At 38.9% G+C, this 15,033-nt stretch overlaps 1 protein-coding gene across 4 annotated transcripts; it reads right to left on the reverse strand.

The window, feature by feature from the left end:
* Positions 1 to 2,693: 2,693 nt before the first annotated feature.
* Positions 2,694 to 12,833, reverse strand: LOC121147581 (UDP-glucuronosyltransferase 2B13-like). Of its 4 annotated transcripts, none has more exons than XM_040967523.1 (6): positions 12,322 to 12,833; positions 10,638 to 10,786; positions 8,509 to 8,640; positions 6,230 to 6,317; positions 4,394 to 4,613; positions 2,694 to 3,572 (listed from the first exon to the last, which is right to left on the reverse strand). In XM_040967523.1, exons 1-6 carry the CDS (start codon positions 12,791 to 12,793, stop codon positions 3,293 to 3,295), a joined length of 1,341 nt encoding a protein of 446 aa, XP_040823457.1. In that variant the 5' UTR covers positions 12,794 to 12,833; the 3' UTR covers positions 2,694 to 3,292. The 4 variants fall into 4 exon arrangements, with proteins under 4 accessions (XP_040823457.1, XP_040823453.1, XP_040823454.1 ...); XM_040967519.1 differs by having other exon boundaries at positions 12,070 to 12,833; XM_040967520.1 differs by having other exon boundaries at positions 10,638 to 10,782; positions 12,066 to 12,833.
* Between the last annotated feature and the right edge of the window lie 2,200 nt (positions 12,834 to 15,033).

The raw sequence follows: 15,033 nt of genomic DNA on the forward strand, positions 1-15,033 counted from the left end.
GTGCCTGATATACCCTGTTCCATTACCAATTGACACATTTGCCAGCTGTTGGAGCTACTTTTCCCAGCTTGTCCGACCACTAGGGCTGGACCACATGTTCACCAGTGGGAGCTATGACTCGCCAAGGGAGTTTCCCAAGTTACTCCACGTAATCCACACCCAGACCCAGTTCTCATACATGCCATTGGGTTTAGGCCAGTGCCCGGCAGTCTGGCCTTCCATTTGGCCTTGTATGAGCTGGTGAATGTTGCAGCCCGGCCCACCCCACACCTTAATCTGGATGCACAATCGGGTGCTGTTGCCCTGACCAGTCCAGACAGTTGTGGGTTCCTTTACCTGTGATTGATGGCAGGGTCCTTGGTCACACCTAGCTTAGTCTATCACCACCCAAACTCTTGAGCTAACCAGTGGGGCTAAAATTTTCACAGGTTGTGGCCCACACATCCCTCACAGAATTTACCCCCGGTTAGGATTCTTGAGTGCTAGTTAATGTAATGGCTTGCTTAATGTGACCCTTCGCCTGATCCATCATCATATCAGGTAACATGATATAATTATGAAGGACAAGGCCCAAGCCATAGCTTTTGCATGGACTGGAAGTTGAGGTCAACATTGTTCAGTGATTACAAGTTTTACAAGGAAGAGTTACAATCATTGGGAATCTTTACCAATGCTTCCTGTCCTAGAACAATGAGCTAAACCTGGAGCTAACTAAGCAGCAACTTAAAGAATCAAAACTTCAGAGCTTCCTGGCCAGGCGGCCAGCAGGTAGAGAGAGCCTGGCAGCAAATGGTGCACTGGCCGCCTGGGGACAATTCACCACGTGCACATGGTGGCTGTCGTCTGGGATCCAGGCATGAGATGCCCTGTCCTGAGACGCCCAGAATCTTCTCCTTAGAACAAGTTTTTAAGCTATGTATCACACAGGTCTACAGTTCAATGCTACTTATTGCAGTTGTTACACAGTTCTTTGCTTGCAGTCACTTGTGCCACTCCCTCTAGCGAGTTTCAGATCCAGGAACTTATTTTAAAATTTAACCATGGTCTCTGAAGCCACGTGTCCTGACTCACCACTTTCTACCTCTTATGATTCTGTGCTGTGGCTGAACGGTTGTCTGTACAACATTTCTCCTACTTGTGGTTTGAGCAGTTCCCAATATTAGGGAGACACCAGGTGTCCTAAAAAAGAAGAATTCATGGTGTTGATCTTGCTGGAACCTGCTGGTCGTTGGGTGTTAGGACCACACAGACTTGTCTTGACCAATACAGTGTCAAACGCAGTATTATTTTTGTATGGGACCAGTGTGGCGCACTAATCTTGTGAGTTTGCTCCCAGCTGAGCACAAGGGCATAGCCTTTGCCATACTGTACAAAATGGTGCCTGATGTGCCACTGGTGGAGATCTGGATTTGCTGACTGTTAGAGCTTGCTTCTACTCAGATCTGTTTTTGGTGAAATTCACTGAGCCAGAAATGTGTTCCCTCCAAGCTCAGTACATATGTAATCCTATCCCACAACCTTTGCCTCCCCACACAAAATGGCGCCCAATGTGGCTCTGGTGATAGGGTCTGGGATGAGACCCACCCTGTTCCTGCACTGCCTGTTTGGGGTTTACTGCTTTGTCTCTGCTATTGGTTGAATCAAAAAAATCAGCTGGATGGGCAGTTCTGTGTCCAAGTTCTCCTGATGAGCTCCCGATGACCTCTCCTCCCCACTTGGCTGTTGTTGGAGCTCTGACCATTGGTGGAGTTCCGTTTGCTGCTTGCTGAGTGTTGCTGGGTTATCTTGTCACTGCAACACCACACCATTGTCCCAAGTGCTTTCTGTGTCCATTAGTGTCTAGGTGTTCTTCTGCTGTCAGCTTGTCCTCACCTATTTCCTGGAATGTGCCCTCTCTGTTTCACCCTGCCTAATGATTTTCCATCTGCTTAAATGTGTCCTTACCCTATTTTGCTATTTAGACCCCCCTAATGCAATTATAAAAAAACAGTATTCCACTCTGTATTTATCCCCACACTTCTATATACATGTTTTCTTTTAGGAGATATCTTTTCTCTGAAATATTTATATATGAATATGTAAAGATAAATAATGTATCATATTAATTCTATGATTCTACTTTGATCACATAGAGTGTATTTAAATTGATTGGACAGCCAAAATAATTGAAAACCTTAGCAGGCCCTGACATTATGACACAGTAGGTCAACTACCACTTGTGATGCTGGACTCCCATATGAGTACCAGTTTGAATTTCAGCTGATTCATTTCCAGTGCAGCTGCTCATAATGTACCTGGGAAAGATGAGTAAATGACAAAAGTAACTTGACCCCTGCCATGTGGGAGACCGTGCAGATTTTCTTGGTTCCTGGCTTTGGACTGGACAAGATGAAGTTGTTGTGACATTTGCAGATTGATCAATCAAATATTTTTTCTCTTTCCATATTGTTGTCATTTTCTGTCACTACTTCAAATAAATACATCCTTTTTTAAAACAAAAAAAAGCTGAATGGATCAATCTTGAACAAGCAAACATCTGAACTATTGCATAATTTTTGGAATTTAATGTAAAATAGGATTAAATAGCTAGTAAGTTTATTATGATGTGTACATGGTTCAAATGTGTAAGCATTTTGTTTAACGTGATAAGATTAAGACAAAAAATTCTTTAACCATCAATGAGTAGATACAGGTTTGTTTCTTGGTCTATAAAATTGCATTTAAGATTTATTTTGACAAAATCATTAATAAATTTGCACGAGTTCCTTGTTTTGTAAACAGAAATATCCCTTACAACCTAATATATTTAAAAATTCCTTAAAAATAGAAAGTGTAACGCTTAGAGAAAATTAGAGGGGAAAAACACATAAATAGACTTGAGTTGGCTTTGGTAGTGCATGGAACACTATGTTACTCAGAATAATGGATATATATACATTCTTCCTTTTTTATTAAAAATACATAGATGAAATTAAAGACATTTAGTATGTTTATTTTTTCCTCTTTGCAAGTAGCTATTTATATTGTTGAATTATATGTTAAATATCTAATGAAATAAAAAGGCTATTATCTTTTTATTTTAGTGGAAGTGTTTACTATATTTATGCTATCAATTCTTACTAAAAAATAAATTTGTAACATTGAAGAGGTAAAAAATGTACTTCAAGCTTAAATCATCATTTTTTACAATTCACTTGCATCTGGCAGTTTTAAATATATCTTTTAACAGAAACACTGCCCTTACACTGTCTTTTCTCTCTCAGAATCAGCAGCTTTAGCTTCTTTATGTTCCTTAATCCCTCTTCTTCTTCTTTCCCATCTTAACAAGCTTTTGACAAAGCAACAAAACACTTTTTATGACAAGGTAAATAATGATTGTCACACAGGCCAGCAGGAACCCAATCACATCCAGAGAGTGGTACTGGTACCAGGTGAGGTCATAGGCTGCAACCCGCAGGTGCTTGGCTCCCTTGTGGCGCATGACATACTCAATCCAGAAGATTGCTCGGTCCAGGGGCTTCATGGGCTGATCGTGGTGAATTCTTGATAACTTCATGACATTCTCTTTGTAGCTAAAGGGAAATCAATAGGCATAACTTATAGATGGAAAAAGGAAACCTAGATTAATATTTTTCATGTGGCTAGGAAAGAATCTTAGATTATAGGCTAGACATTTCAGATGCATGGGATTTTAGGATTGAAGAAGGAAGTTGGGAGAAAATAGTTCCTTATAACATCTCAGCTTCGAAACTAAAATCTGTTAATTCCAAGAGAAGGGAGAAAAATCCACATGGAATCTAACTAACTAACTAACTAACTAACTAACTAACTAAGTACAATAAAGACCCCGAAAGTCTCTTCATATGTGGCACTCGAATTATTCTAAAGCACCTGTGAATGGAAGTGACAAGCAAGGTTCAAAAGAGTGCCACATTTAGGGATAGGAGGCATATCCATGCTAAGGCTAAAGGTACATATATGCACAAAGTTGATAAGGAGTGCTAGCAATCAGAAATTGGTAGTGAACTTAAACTTTAGTCATTACTCAATGGATTAATGATTAAAACCAAGGAGATATGACAGCGAATTTCCATTATTTGAATTCTGCTGCTTCTTGAAACTTATGTGTCCCTTCTATAACTTTGCTCCTGGTTTTTGTTTGTTCATGAAAATCCTTCTCTTTTTTCCTCTACCAAGTTCTCTCTCTCTCTCTCTCTCTCTCATATTTATATCCCCCAAAATATTGGGATACTCACAATGTATTCTTGATTACTACTAAACCAAAGTGATCTAAACATGCTGTTCATTGTCAGAATCAGTTTTACTCCTTTGGCCAGTAAGTGAAAAGTTATCCGAAAACACTCTATAGTTTGAAAGAAGTGATTGTACTCACGAAGGATCATTAATGACTGTTTTCAAGGCACTGAGCAACTCTGCACTTGACATTGTTTTCCAGTCCAATTTGACAGCTGCTCCCTTGGCTTTCATGTAGATAATATTATCAGGTTGATCTGCAAATAAAGGGAGGCCCACCATAGGGACTCCGTGATAGATTGCTTCAAAGATACCGTTGGCTCCACCATGAGTTACAAAAGCCTTGGTTTTTGGATGACCTAGAATTGAATGGTTTTGAGTAACATCATTAATTACATAAATAGAGTGAGAAATGGTAATATGAGACACCAGAAGAGCAATGTTCTCTAAGCAGCATATTGTTTTTTTCTTTTTTTTTTGAACCTGTAATTAATACTATCTCAACCCCCGTGTGTTTTGAAAAATTGTAAAGCCTACTATACTTTAAAAAAAACCTACTATACTTTCAAAACCTGTGCTACACCCCTCCTATAACTTATGAACCTCAATTGTTAAAATGTCAGTGGAGTAGTCACAGGATGTGGTTAAGAACTTGCATTATTTTTAATATATTGTTTACTCAATACTATGTCAATTAATACCATAACATTGTATATTGTTGCTGATGTTATGTTGGGGCTTTTGATTGATCAGGTTTTTACTCTGTTGGCTCTACTTTCAGACCAGAGAAGGTCTCCCCAAGAAGTCGTTGAACTTATCTAGACAATAAGATGCTGGACTCTATCCTTGGTATATGCTTACAATGAAGGAATCTCAACTGAACTTGAACTGTGGATAAACAGCATATTGTTAATAAGACTGACACTGCATTTCAATTGCTTTTATATCAAGCGGAAGAGGTACTTAAGTTCTCAATGGGAGTAAGCGCAGGTCACAGGAAGAAATGTGTGAATTGAGTCTTGGAGCATATTCAATATGGTCAGGCAAGCATGAAAAAGGAGTACAGTCAGGATAAAATAAGCCATGTATGCTAAAAGTGGGTCAAACACTGGTTAGAACATTGTCTTTGGATGTTATTGTTCAGTTCAATGAGAATGATATTTAGGGCACACAAAGCTATGGTGTGGGTTTCTTTTATCAATAAAATCCAAAGAAAGAGAACCTAAACTCCATCTTGGGTTTCCTTATCACTACATGAATAAGGTTGTTGATATTTTTTCCTGTAGGAAGTACAAAAATCATGAACAATAACAGAGGGATATTGTTTGTGTGGCATTTGGAAATCTGTATATTAGGAGAAAATGCAGATGACAACTGCAGTGATTAAATTTGGATCAATGAAGCAATGCAGGATATTGTTATTGCTTCTTAATTATTAACTCATTCAAAACATGCAAAGAACACAAAGAAAGGAGAAAAACAAAAAGACAAATAGACACATACACAGAAGGAGTAGAGATGAGTTAAAAAAGAGAGAGAGAAGGAAATCTCACTACTGATTCACTGTTGGAATGCACTCAACAGCTAAGGTGGGGACAATCCAAAACCAGAAGCTAGGGTCTCAGTCTGGATCTACTATGTAGTTGATACTGATTAAAGAGGAGCTATAGTATAGGATGCATGTGTCTCAACCAGCATTTTAACAATTCTGCTAAGTGCCATTCCCCTGGGAATAGCAAGACATTCTCTCTGAGAGGTAAGCACACTGAAAATAAGGAAATTTGATTCTGGGTCTACAAATTTTGTGATAATAAAATGCCAACTGCTGTAATTCTTTGGTTTTCCCTAGCACTGGAAAAGGGATGTGAAGACATTGTTTTCACTTTGAAATGTTCTACTAATGAATTGTCATATACTGCTCTCATGCTGATTGGCTGTCACTCATGTTTTCAGTGTTTGTTCTCCAGTGTCTTACCAAGTACGTCGTTCTGGGGGATCCACTTATAGAGGCGAGTGTTGGGTCCTAAGGTGTCTGGTTTCCTGCCTTCAAATCTCCAAAGAACCTGTTGGGTACAGAAAATACAAATTCCCAGAATTTGATTTTTGATTATATCACATGAAACTTCTGCAGAGACTGAGTGATCCCTCTTAAAGTGTCTTGCATATGAATGACAGTGGACAAGAGAGGAAATGAGAATTAAAGGACAAAAGCCATTACATTGAATATGCTGTTATTACATTTGATCAGACATGGGATATAATCATGTGACAAACTCATGTATTTAAGAAATCATTAGGTAACAATGATGATAGTGCCAAAATTTCAAAGAAAGAAACGCATTGTTAGTATTCTAAGTTCCATGTGGATGTTTCTGTGTGTGTATGCTGGTGTTTCCCTTGTGATCCTGCACTTCCAAATTTAATAAAAGCCAGCATGTGCATAAGCTGATTGGGCAGACAGACAGTGTTGGACTTTGTATTGGCAAACTCACACAAGAATCAGGTTTGGGATCATCTCAGATGAAGTTTCTTTGGAGATCCCACCAACTGAACTGCTGATCTCAGAACCCCAATCATGCAGAGACTATGTCAGCCAGCGGACTCTGAATAGGTTTCATCGCAATTGGAACAGAGAGATTGGCAGCAATTCAGAACTACTGAACTATTAAAACTGCTTGAGCAGAACCCTCAGAATGCACCTCACTTTGGGGATCTGGCATGGGTGGAAGATGGATGAGGATTTTCCCTTTGTTTCTCCCCTGACACCAGATACAGGGGGAAAGCTTATAGTGTGGAAGCAATGATATTACCCACTTTTATCCTGTAACTCTTGACCATTTGTACCCTAATAAACTAAGTAATATTATTAAAAAAAAGTGAAAGCTCGGATTTACTTATATACACTGATCTTTTTACTTCTATATACTGATCTGTTCTATTGGAACTTGACATTAGCTTAATGTAAAACCAAATCCATGCAACCAGCTAATGGTGGAAAATTAGTTTTGCTTAGGAAGTATATTTACTTTTTCTATGAGAAGACTCCATTGGTAGGATTGGAGTTTTTTTAAATTTGAGAAATAAGAGCCAGTTCTTAATAATATGATGATTCAAATAATCCAACATTTTTATCGATAATGTTATCTAAAGTGACTATAACTTTTTCACAATGTTTTGAAAACATTGACCATTAATATTGCTACTTACAGGGCCAGGCAGCGTGGCCTAGCAGCTAAAGTCCTTGCCTTGAATGTGCCCAGATCCAATATGGGCGCCGATTCTAATCCCGGCAGCTCCACTTCCCATCTACCTCCCTGCCTGTGGCCTGGGAAAGCAGTTGAGGACGGCCCAAAGCTTTGGGACCCTTCACCCTTGTGGGATATGGGAAGAAGTTCCTGGATCCTGGCTTTGGATCCGCATAGTATCGGCCATTGTGCTCACTTTGGGAGTGAATCATCGGATCAAGATTTTCTCTGTCTCACCTACTCTCTGTATATCTACTTTCCAATAAATAAATAAATCTTTAAAAAAAATATTGTTACTTACAGATATTTAGCAAGATCATGTCCTTGACTAGGCAGATGTATTTTTTGTGTGAATCATCTGATCTGGGCACTTGATTATTCCCTCAAGTTTCTTCTATTTTCTTCCCAAAACAGTGCTGGCATCTAGTGCCGAAGGACAGGATGGTTTTTCTGTTTTTCTAAATCCAGGCTGTCTAGCTTGTGAATTTGATGAGCTCTGGCCACCTGTTCCCTGACCAGGCAATACTTTGAGAGTGCTGCCCATAAATCGGAGTAGGGATGACATGGGGGACCTAAGGTGCATGACGCTTTAAGACTTTTTTCAGTACCCCCTTAATGTTTCTGGGCTAGTGCAGTTGCTAAAGGGATTGTAACACCTTTATAGTAACATCTTTAGCTGATGCAGGCTTCAACAATCCTGCAAAGAAGCAAATGGTGCAGTAGAATTTGGTGATTTTGTTTACCTGTCAAAAATACCCCGATGATACCAAAGTTTCAGAAGATTTGTGTGATATACACTTCTTCCATAATCAAATGACACAATATTTGAAATATAAACATCTCCTGTGCTTAAATCTGTCTAATAGAGTTTGATTTTTAAACTTGTACCTGGGATAAATGAGAGCTATTATAAGCGTGTACCTTTCACTCAGGAATATTGTGTAATGACACATTTTAGTTCTAGCTGACTCATTCAGTAGTTGTCCACCACTAGGGTATGTTTTCTCACCTTCTGTGGAAGCTGGGCAAGCGCTGATGCGATCACATTGGCCCTCTCTTCTGTCATGTTACTGATCATTGAGCCCAGAGAAAACACCACAACTCCCTCTTCTCCAGAGCTCTGCACAAAGTCTTCCATGTCCTGGGAAGAAAAAACGGGTCTATCACAGAACGACAGTGCAGAAAATAGTATTGAAAGCATTGATGCAAACAGCTAGGAAAGAAATTTAAGTGTCTTTAGGGACCAACAGTGGCAGTTCTAAAGTGTATGAGACAAACTATTCCATTTGCCCAAGTGTATACAGAATAGTAGCAACAACACTCATATCGTTGTGCTACCAGTCTGTCAAAAATACTTTCCTATCTAAACTAAAACTTCATGCTCCATGAACACTGTATAAGACATAGAGAATTGTAATCCTAATGTACATCACTTTGCCTTTTTACAGAAAATTGCGATGTTATTTCATTTATGTCCTTTTCCTTCTGTTGCTGAACAAACCTCCTATGTGTCAGTGCCATTATAAGTTGTTTGGTAAAATAATTATAATGATATAATGCAAACAAGCATTTGTGGACATATAGGTAAATTTAAGTAAATTATTTGATCATTCTTAATGTTTGGTTTTTGTTACTTGGAATGGTTATTTTAGAAAAATGTGACAAATATTGATTTGCAATTATTAATTACTTTTTACTGAAAAGCTTTATGTGAATACCTCACATAAACAAAGAATATAACTGTTACCAACTGATTCAATGTGGTCAAACTTTTCCCTTCTTTTTACAGAAGGACACAAATCATCTGAGCTTATGATTATTAGTGAAAAAGTAAACTACTGGAAGAAAGAGACAGTATAGGAAGCAAAATTTCACAGTCCTTGACTTGGATTCAAACCTTTTTATACAGGTAAATTTATAAAGTCCTAAGTATTCAATTTTGCAGAAATTGAGCATGTTTTCAAAGATGCATTAAAATGTTAGAAATTATAATTGAAAGTTTGTAACTTTCATTGTCACCAAGCATATATGTACAGATTTTTAGTGAGACAATATTGTAACTTGCATGTATATAAGTAATGTTTTGAGCAACTGGAAAACGTTTCCAAATATTACACAATAACAAAAGAAATGACTTCCATGATTTGTTAGTCTTAGTAACTGATCTGAGGCAATTACATTTCATTCTTCCTGATAATTGAATTGTTTTAGATTTGCTAAGCAGTTAACACTTTTGAACATCAACAGGTTTAGAGATTTTGCTTTTCTTTGTCCAAAAAATTATGAATAAGCATGCATGTACAAGCCACAGCTCAATGATTTGAATGAATAACCACAATGCCATTTCTTACTCTAATATTTAGTATAAGAATTACATAGTTATAACTTGTGCCACTACTTGTTAACAAATAGCTACATTTAGCAATATAATAGAGTTTGTCAGTTCTTAGGGCAGTGCATGATCCATTGCCATGTAGTGAATCTCATTCACATGGTCTGCTTTAGGGACAGCTGCTTTTCAACATTCCTAGTTAGAAATGAAGTGTATTTCTTGAGATATAATGACATCACAATCTTAAGAAACACTATATCTATGAATGCTTTTTATATTATCCATCAAACATATGTGTAATATTTAGTCCAGTTGAATGATTATACAATAACTTTTCCAATAAAGTATGTTACATATTCTTAATGAATTTAAAATATTTTCAAATGCTCTAATTACTCATCCAGTTCCTTTATCAAGAGTGAAACCCTAAAATGTTTATTTCTAGATTATCAAGGGTAGCATATTCATTGTACAGTGTACATTATGATAGGTTTACTATGTTTAGGACAGTGGGACATAATGTTTAATAACAACAGATATTATCATTATTTTTATCTCCTCAATTCTGTTCTGTGAACTCATCAATGATCTTATGAGCTATGTTAAGTTCTTTGATAAAACACATCTTTTAATTAAAAATTTTCATGAACTGTTAAAAGTGCAGTCAATGAATTTCTATTTGAAACTACGTTTCATCTTATTTCTAGTATTTCCACTTTAAAGTCAAATATTCCAAATGAAGAATGCTGAGTGATTTCTACTAAGAATACAAAAGTATAAAATATAGTAAACCAGAACACATTTACTTGAGGAAGAGGTTTGGCAGGTTTGCAGTGGAATCCTCCGATAAATTCAAAGTTTGGTAAGAGTGGACGAGGAAACTCAAAATCCCAATAGCTTCGAATGAGCCACATGTCAGCTTTCCCCATGATCTCGAAGAATGTAGCAGGTCTTCCTGAATAGAAAGAAAAACACAAAATTGGGAGAGCAATGTGAGAATTGTCATGCAAAGCATCCCATGTAATTTCCTGAAAGTTATTGAAATGATTCAGTCAGTGATGTGCAGTGTTTGTGGTGTTTAAAGAAGCATGCTAATTTAGGAGTTGCATCTTTCACATGTACGTCCATGCATTGCTCTCATGTTACCTGTATATTGTAATGCCAGGCAGAGTATCTATCCAATGTCACCTCAACATGCTCGCAGTCAGAAATCATCATGAGGACAGAGCACTGTAAAGTGAAACATGCATTTTCCTCTAAATTGCCAAAGTAGGAGGGGCAAACGTAAACAATTATTTTAGCACTGAAGTCAAGCATAACATCATGACCATAGAGAGATGCATTATAGCAGTTCCTAGTTCAGTTTCTGTAAGTTAGCCTGCTGATTAATCTTTGAGTTACCACGTGAACTTGAAGTGTTTTTTGAGTGTTGCTTTTGGATGCTTTTGATTCACCTTAGATATTTGACATAGGTATGTGAAAATATTTATAAATATTACTTGAAATTTATAGCTTTGCAAATATTGTCTGCTATTTATGAAAATGTATGTTTCCATTTAGCTTATTTTTGTATAAAATTGAGAAACATACTCAAATGATAAGGAGATTGATTGCAATTATGTCAACTTTTCAACACCTTTTTACTGCCAAATCTGATGTTTTTTAAGGACTTGATGAAGGAATGTCAAAGCATTAGACACCTCAAATGAAATGATTGTGGCATAAACCATGAGTCTGCAGTTGAATATACATTCTATAAAACTATGCATCTCAGACCTGAGGAGGAATCATTGGTTCAAAAGAAATGTGTTTTCATTTAAATGAGGAAACATCACTATATGCGGATAATTTCCCCAATAGCTCATCAGTAGTTGTGCTAGAATCCTGTGTAACAGATAAATGTAGATGTCTTTATTCACCAGCATATTTTAAAGGGATCTGCCTACACTTTACTGCAAGAAAAAAAAAATAGCAAGATGGGCATGGAATTGATTAGAGAAATCCCCAGTGGTCCTGTTTGTGGTTGTATGTCACTTTGGTATGTTTAAGCCAAGGATGAACAGTGACGACAGATGATCTTGTAAGTAAGCCCCTGCATCACATTTGTGGGAGTGGCAGATACTTTTTATTTTCATTTCATTATCTTATGCAGAAAGACAAATTCCTCTGATTATATATTTATACAATCTCATAGCAAAATCACAAGAAAGTTTGGGCCAATTTAAAAAGATGACTTACCTAGTGCTTCGGTATAAAACTGATCCCACCGCTTCTCATTAAGCTTTAGAAACCAGAAGTCAAAATAAAGCATACATAACATATTAGTTACCCTCTCCATGAATGTCATTTTGCCACCTAAACCAGACATCATAACAGGTACATAGGAAGGAGGAAATAGAAGCCCTCCACCGTGCTTTTCCAGTATGTAGCCAGGGAAACCACGGAGACTGTACACAAGGGGGGTTTTAAGTAGCTCAGCCAGCAGTTCACCACAGGGAGCGAAGGCGTCAGCAAGAACAACATCAAACCTTGATTCCTGCAGTTTAGTCATGAGTGTCTTGTTCAAAACTACTTCTTTGCAGAATCCTTCATAAACATCATAAAAGCCTATAATGAATCCTTGCATCGCTGGAAAATTCTCCCAATATATAGCTAATGACATATTATATATCCACTTATTGAACCAATACCCGAAAAAGGTTTCCAATTCATCTTTAGTGTAAGATGTAGGAAAAGTTTCAAATTTAATTCCAGATTCATTCTTGGCATTGATTACAATAGAAGCTGAAGATCTCAAAACAGTTACTTCATGACCTCGCTGGACAAGTTCTTTGAGGATGATCTTTAGATTGAGCCAATGGCTGAATTCCATCGGCCACACCAGCACCTTTCCACAACTCCCAGAGCTGAAGTAGCAGCTCAGCTGCAGCAGCAGCAGCAGAGAAAGACACTTCACAAGCATCCTGGTGACACGCGAGGCTTCCTCTCCGATTGCTGTTCTGTTCTGTAGCTGCTCATGCTGATTTCCATGTACAAATGCATCAAGTGGTTAAAGTATAATTTTTATTGATCAATGTAAATAAATCAAATGAACCATCAGAATTGTCAATTTGAATAACAAGAGCATAAAGTCAAGTTATATGCTAGGTAATAATTGTTTTTGTAGAGTCCATCTTTTTCAAAATATTTGTTTGAAAGTGATATCTATACCATATATCTATATTTATGTTCATATCTATATCTATAGATATACAATCTAAAAACATATGTGTATATATGTGCATTTGTGTGTATTAATACATAGTTATATATGTGTGTGTAGTATAGCTAGTTAGCTAGCTAGATAGATAGAGATCAAACTGAAGCAAGCTCAACCTGAAACTCATCCCTGTTTTGTGTGAGTAGCACAGCCCCCAGTTACTGGCACTATTTTCCTAGGAGCATTGGCAGCGATCTGGACTACAAAAGGGGTAGCTGGAATTCAATGCAGTCGGCACTTTAGCTTGCTATGTCCCAATGCAGACCTCTGGATTTTCTTTATGATTAAGTGCTTTCACCCAGCTCAGAACCACATAAGCACATGTGTGCGGAAGTACATTCTGTGAGAGATTTTAGAATAGTGCCAATTGCAATATGAGAGGTGTTTTTAAGTGAGCTTTAAAAAGTTTTTTTGGATGATGTTTAATAGTTGATCAGGGTGGGAATGATCTTGGGTTAGGGAAAAGTGTGTGTGTGATAATTGTTTCAAAAGTTTCTATTTCTGCTTCCTCTTTCTGGGTGAAGGGAAGATAGGAAAGGGTTCATTCCCAGCCTCCCATTCGCTCCAGTAATGGGGATAGGGAATAGCCATCCAGTATCAACCCAGGGTTCCCATGTGGCACATGCTCCAAGGATCCTGCCTAGGTGGTTTTGAGAGTTCTGAAATGTTCTCAAGCTTGCTGATGCAAGGATGAGGAAATCCTTCCAATGCTCATTGGCTCACCTGGTTGACCTTGGAGTCTCTGTTCACCCTTTTTTTTTTTTTTTTTTTGCTGTCATCATTTGGCTGAGGTAGTTGTCCGATTTATTCAGTTTTCGGATGTCCTCTGCAGGCCCCAATGGGCTGCCATATCCTTCTTGTACATTACGGCCTGCCATCCACTGCTCCATCTTTTCTACTGAAGAGGACCACTTCTTACAAGTGGACCCAAGGACCTGGTGGACCCAATGATGCAGGCCCTGCCAGACCTGTACCCTGGGGCTCACAGATCCAGCACCCACCATGCAGGTGGGCACAAGTACCTGGGCAAGTGACCCAGGCCCTTATGGACTCATAACTGCAGGGCTCACGGATCCAGCACCCACTTCACAGGAAGGCCCAAGAAGCCTGGCCAGGAGTCCTAGGTCCTGCTAGAGCCCCTGACCCTGGGGTTCACAGACTCAAAACCCAATGTGCAGACAGGCCCAAGGACCTGGGTCAGGCAACCTGGGACCTGACTGACCTTCTGATCCCAGGGCTCATGGACCTGGCATTCACTGCACCCAGATTGGCATGGCTTGCCTCACTTTGGCATTCACCAGTGGGTGTTGCAGCCTGGCTCAGTACGACTTATTCCAAGTTCCAGCTCCTGCTGTTGTTTAACATAGTTTAGCTTGGCCCAGCCAGCACCCAGTCCTGGCCCTATTCTGGACTGGCTGAAGTTGTGGCCCAACCTGGCCTCTCCTGCACCCTGTCCTGGTTCTCAAATCTGCCAGTGGATGTTATGAACTGGCCCAGCCTGGCCCAGCCCCAGATCTGACTCACATATGTGTGCTGGTGGGTATAGTAACTTGGCCTTATCTGGATGGCTTGGGTTTTTGCATTCACCTGCAGGGACTGTGTCCTAACAAAGGAGTTCTCCAAGCTTCTCTCTCAGATATCCTTCCAGCAATAGATCTGGTGCAGACTGGTGGGTACTTGGCCTGGGTTGACTTTGTCCACCTCTTGTCCTGGCAGGTGTTATTTCATGGCTAACCCACACCCATTTTGGCTGTTGCTCTTGGGAGTTACAGCCCAGCCATACTTGGTCCACTCCTAGCCACAGCTCTCATGTGGTTAAACAGGAACTGAGACCTAGCCCAGCTCTTATACATCCACACTGTCTCTCATGTATAGCAGTGGGTGCTGGAATCTGAGGCAGTGTGCCACTCCCCAGACCCAGTCCACACTCATGCTGAGGGAGA

Source organism: Ochotona curzoniae, unplaced genomic scaffold, assembly GCF_017591425.1.
Source record: "Ochotona curzoniae isolate NIBS_2020 unplaced genomic scaffold, NIBS_Ocur_1.0 scaffold_4506, whole genome shotgun sequence".
NCBI lineage: Eukaryota > Metazoa > Chordata > Mammalia > Lagomorpha > Ochotonidae > Ochotona > Ochotona curzoniae.

Bases quoted from the DNA above. Each gene is read 5' to 3' on its own strand.
- LOC121147581 (XM_040967519.1), bottom strand. From the start codon at position 12,793: ATGCTTGTGAAGTGTCTTTCTCTGCTGCTGCTGCTGCAGCTGAGCTGC. The intron at 10,787-12,069 runs GTAAGTCATCTT...CTTTCTATTCAG, and splicing joins GTTTTATACCGAAGCACTAG to GAAGACCTGCTACATTCTTC. The intron at 6,318-8,508 runs GTGAGAAAACAT...TGTACCCAACAG, and splicing joins TTGCCCAGCTTCCACAGAAG to GTTCTTTGGAGATTTGAAGG.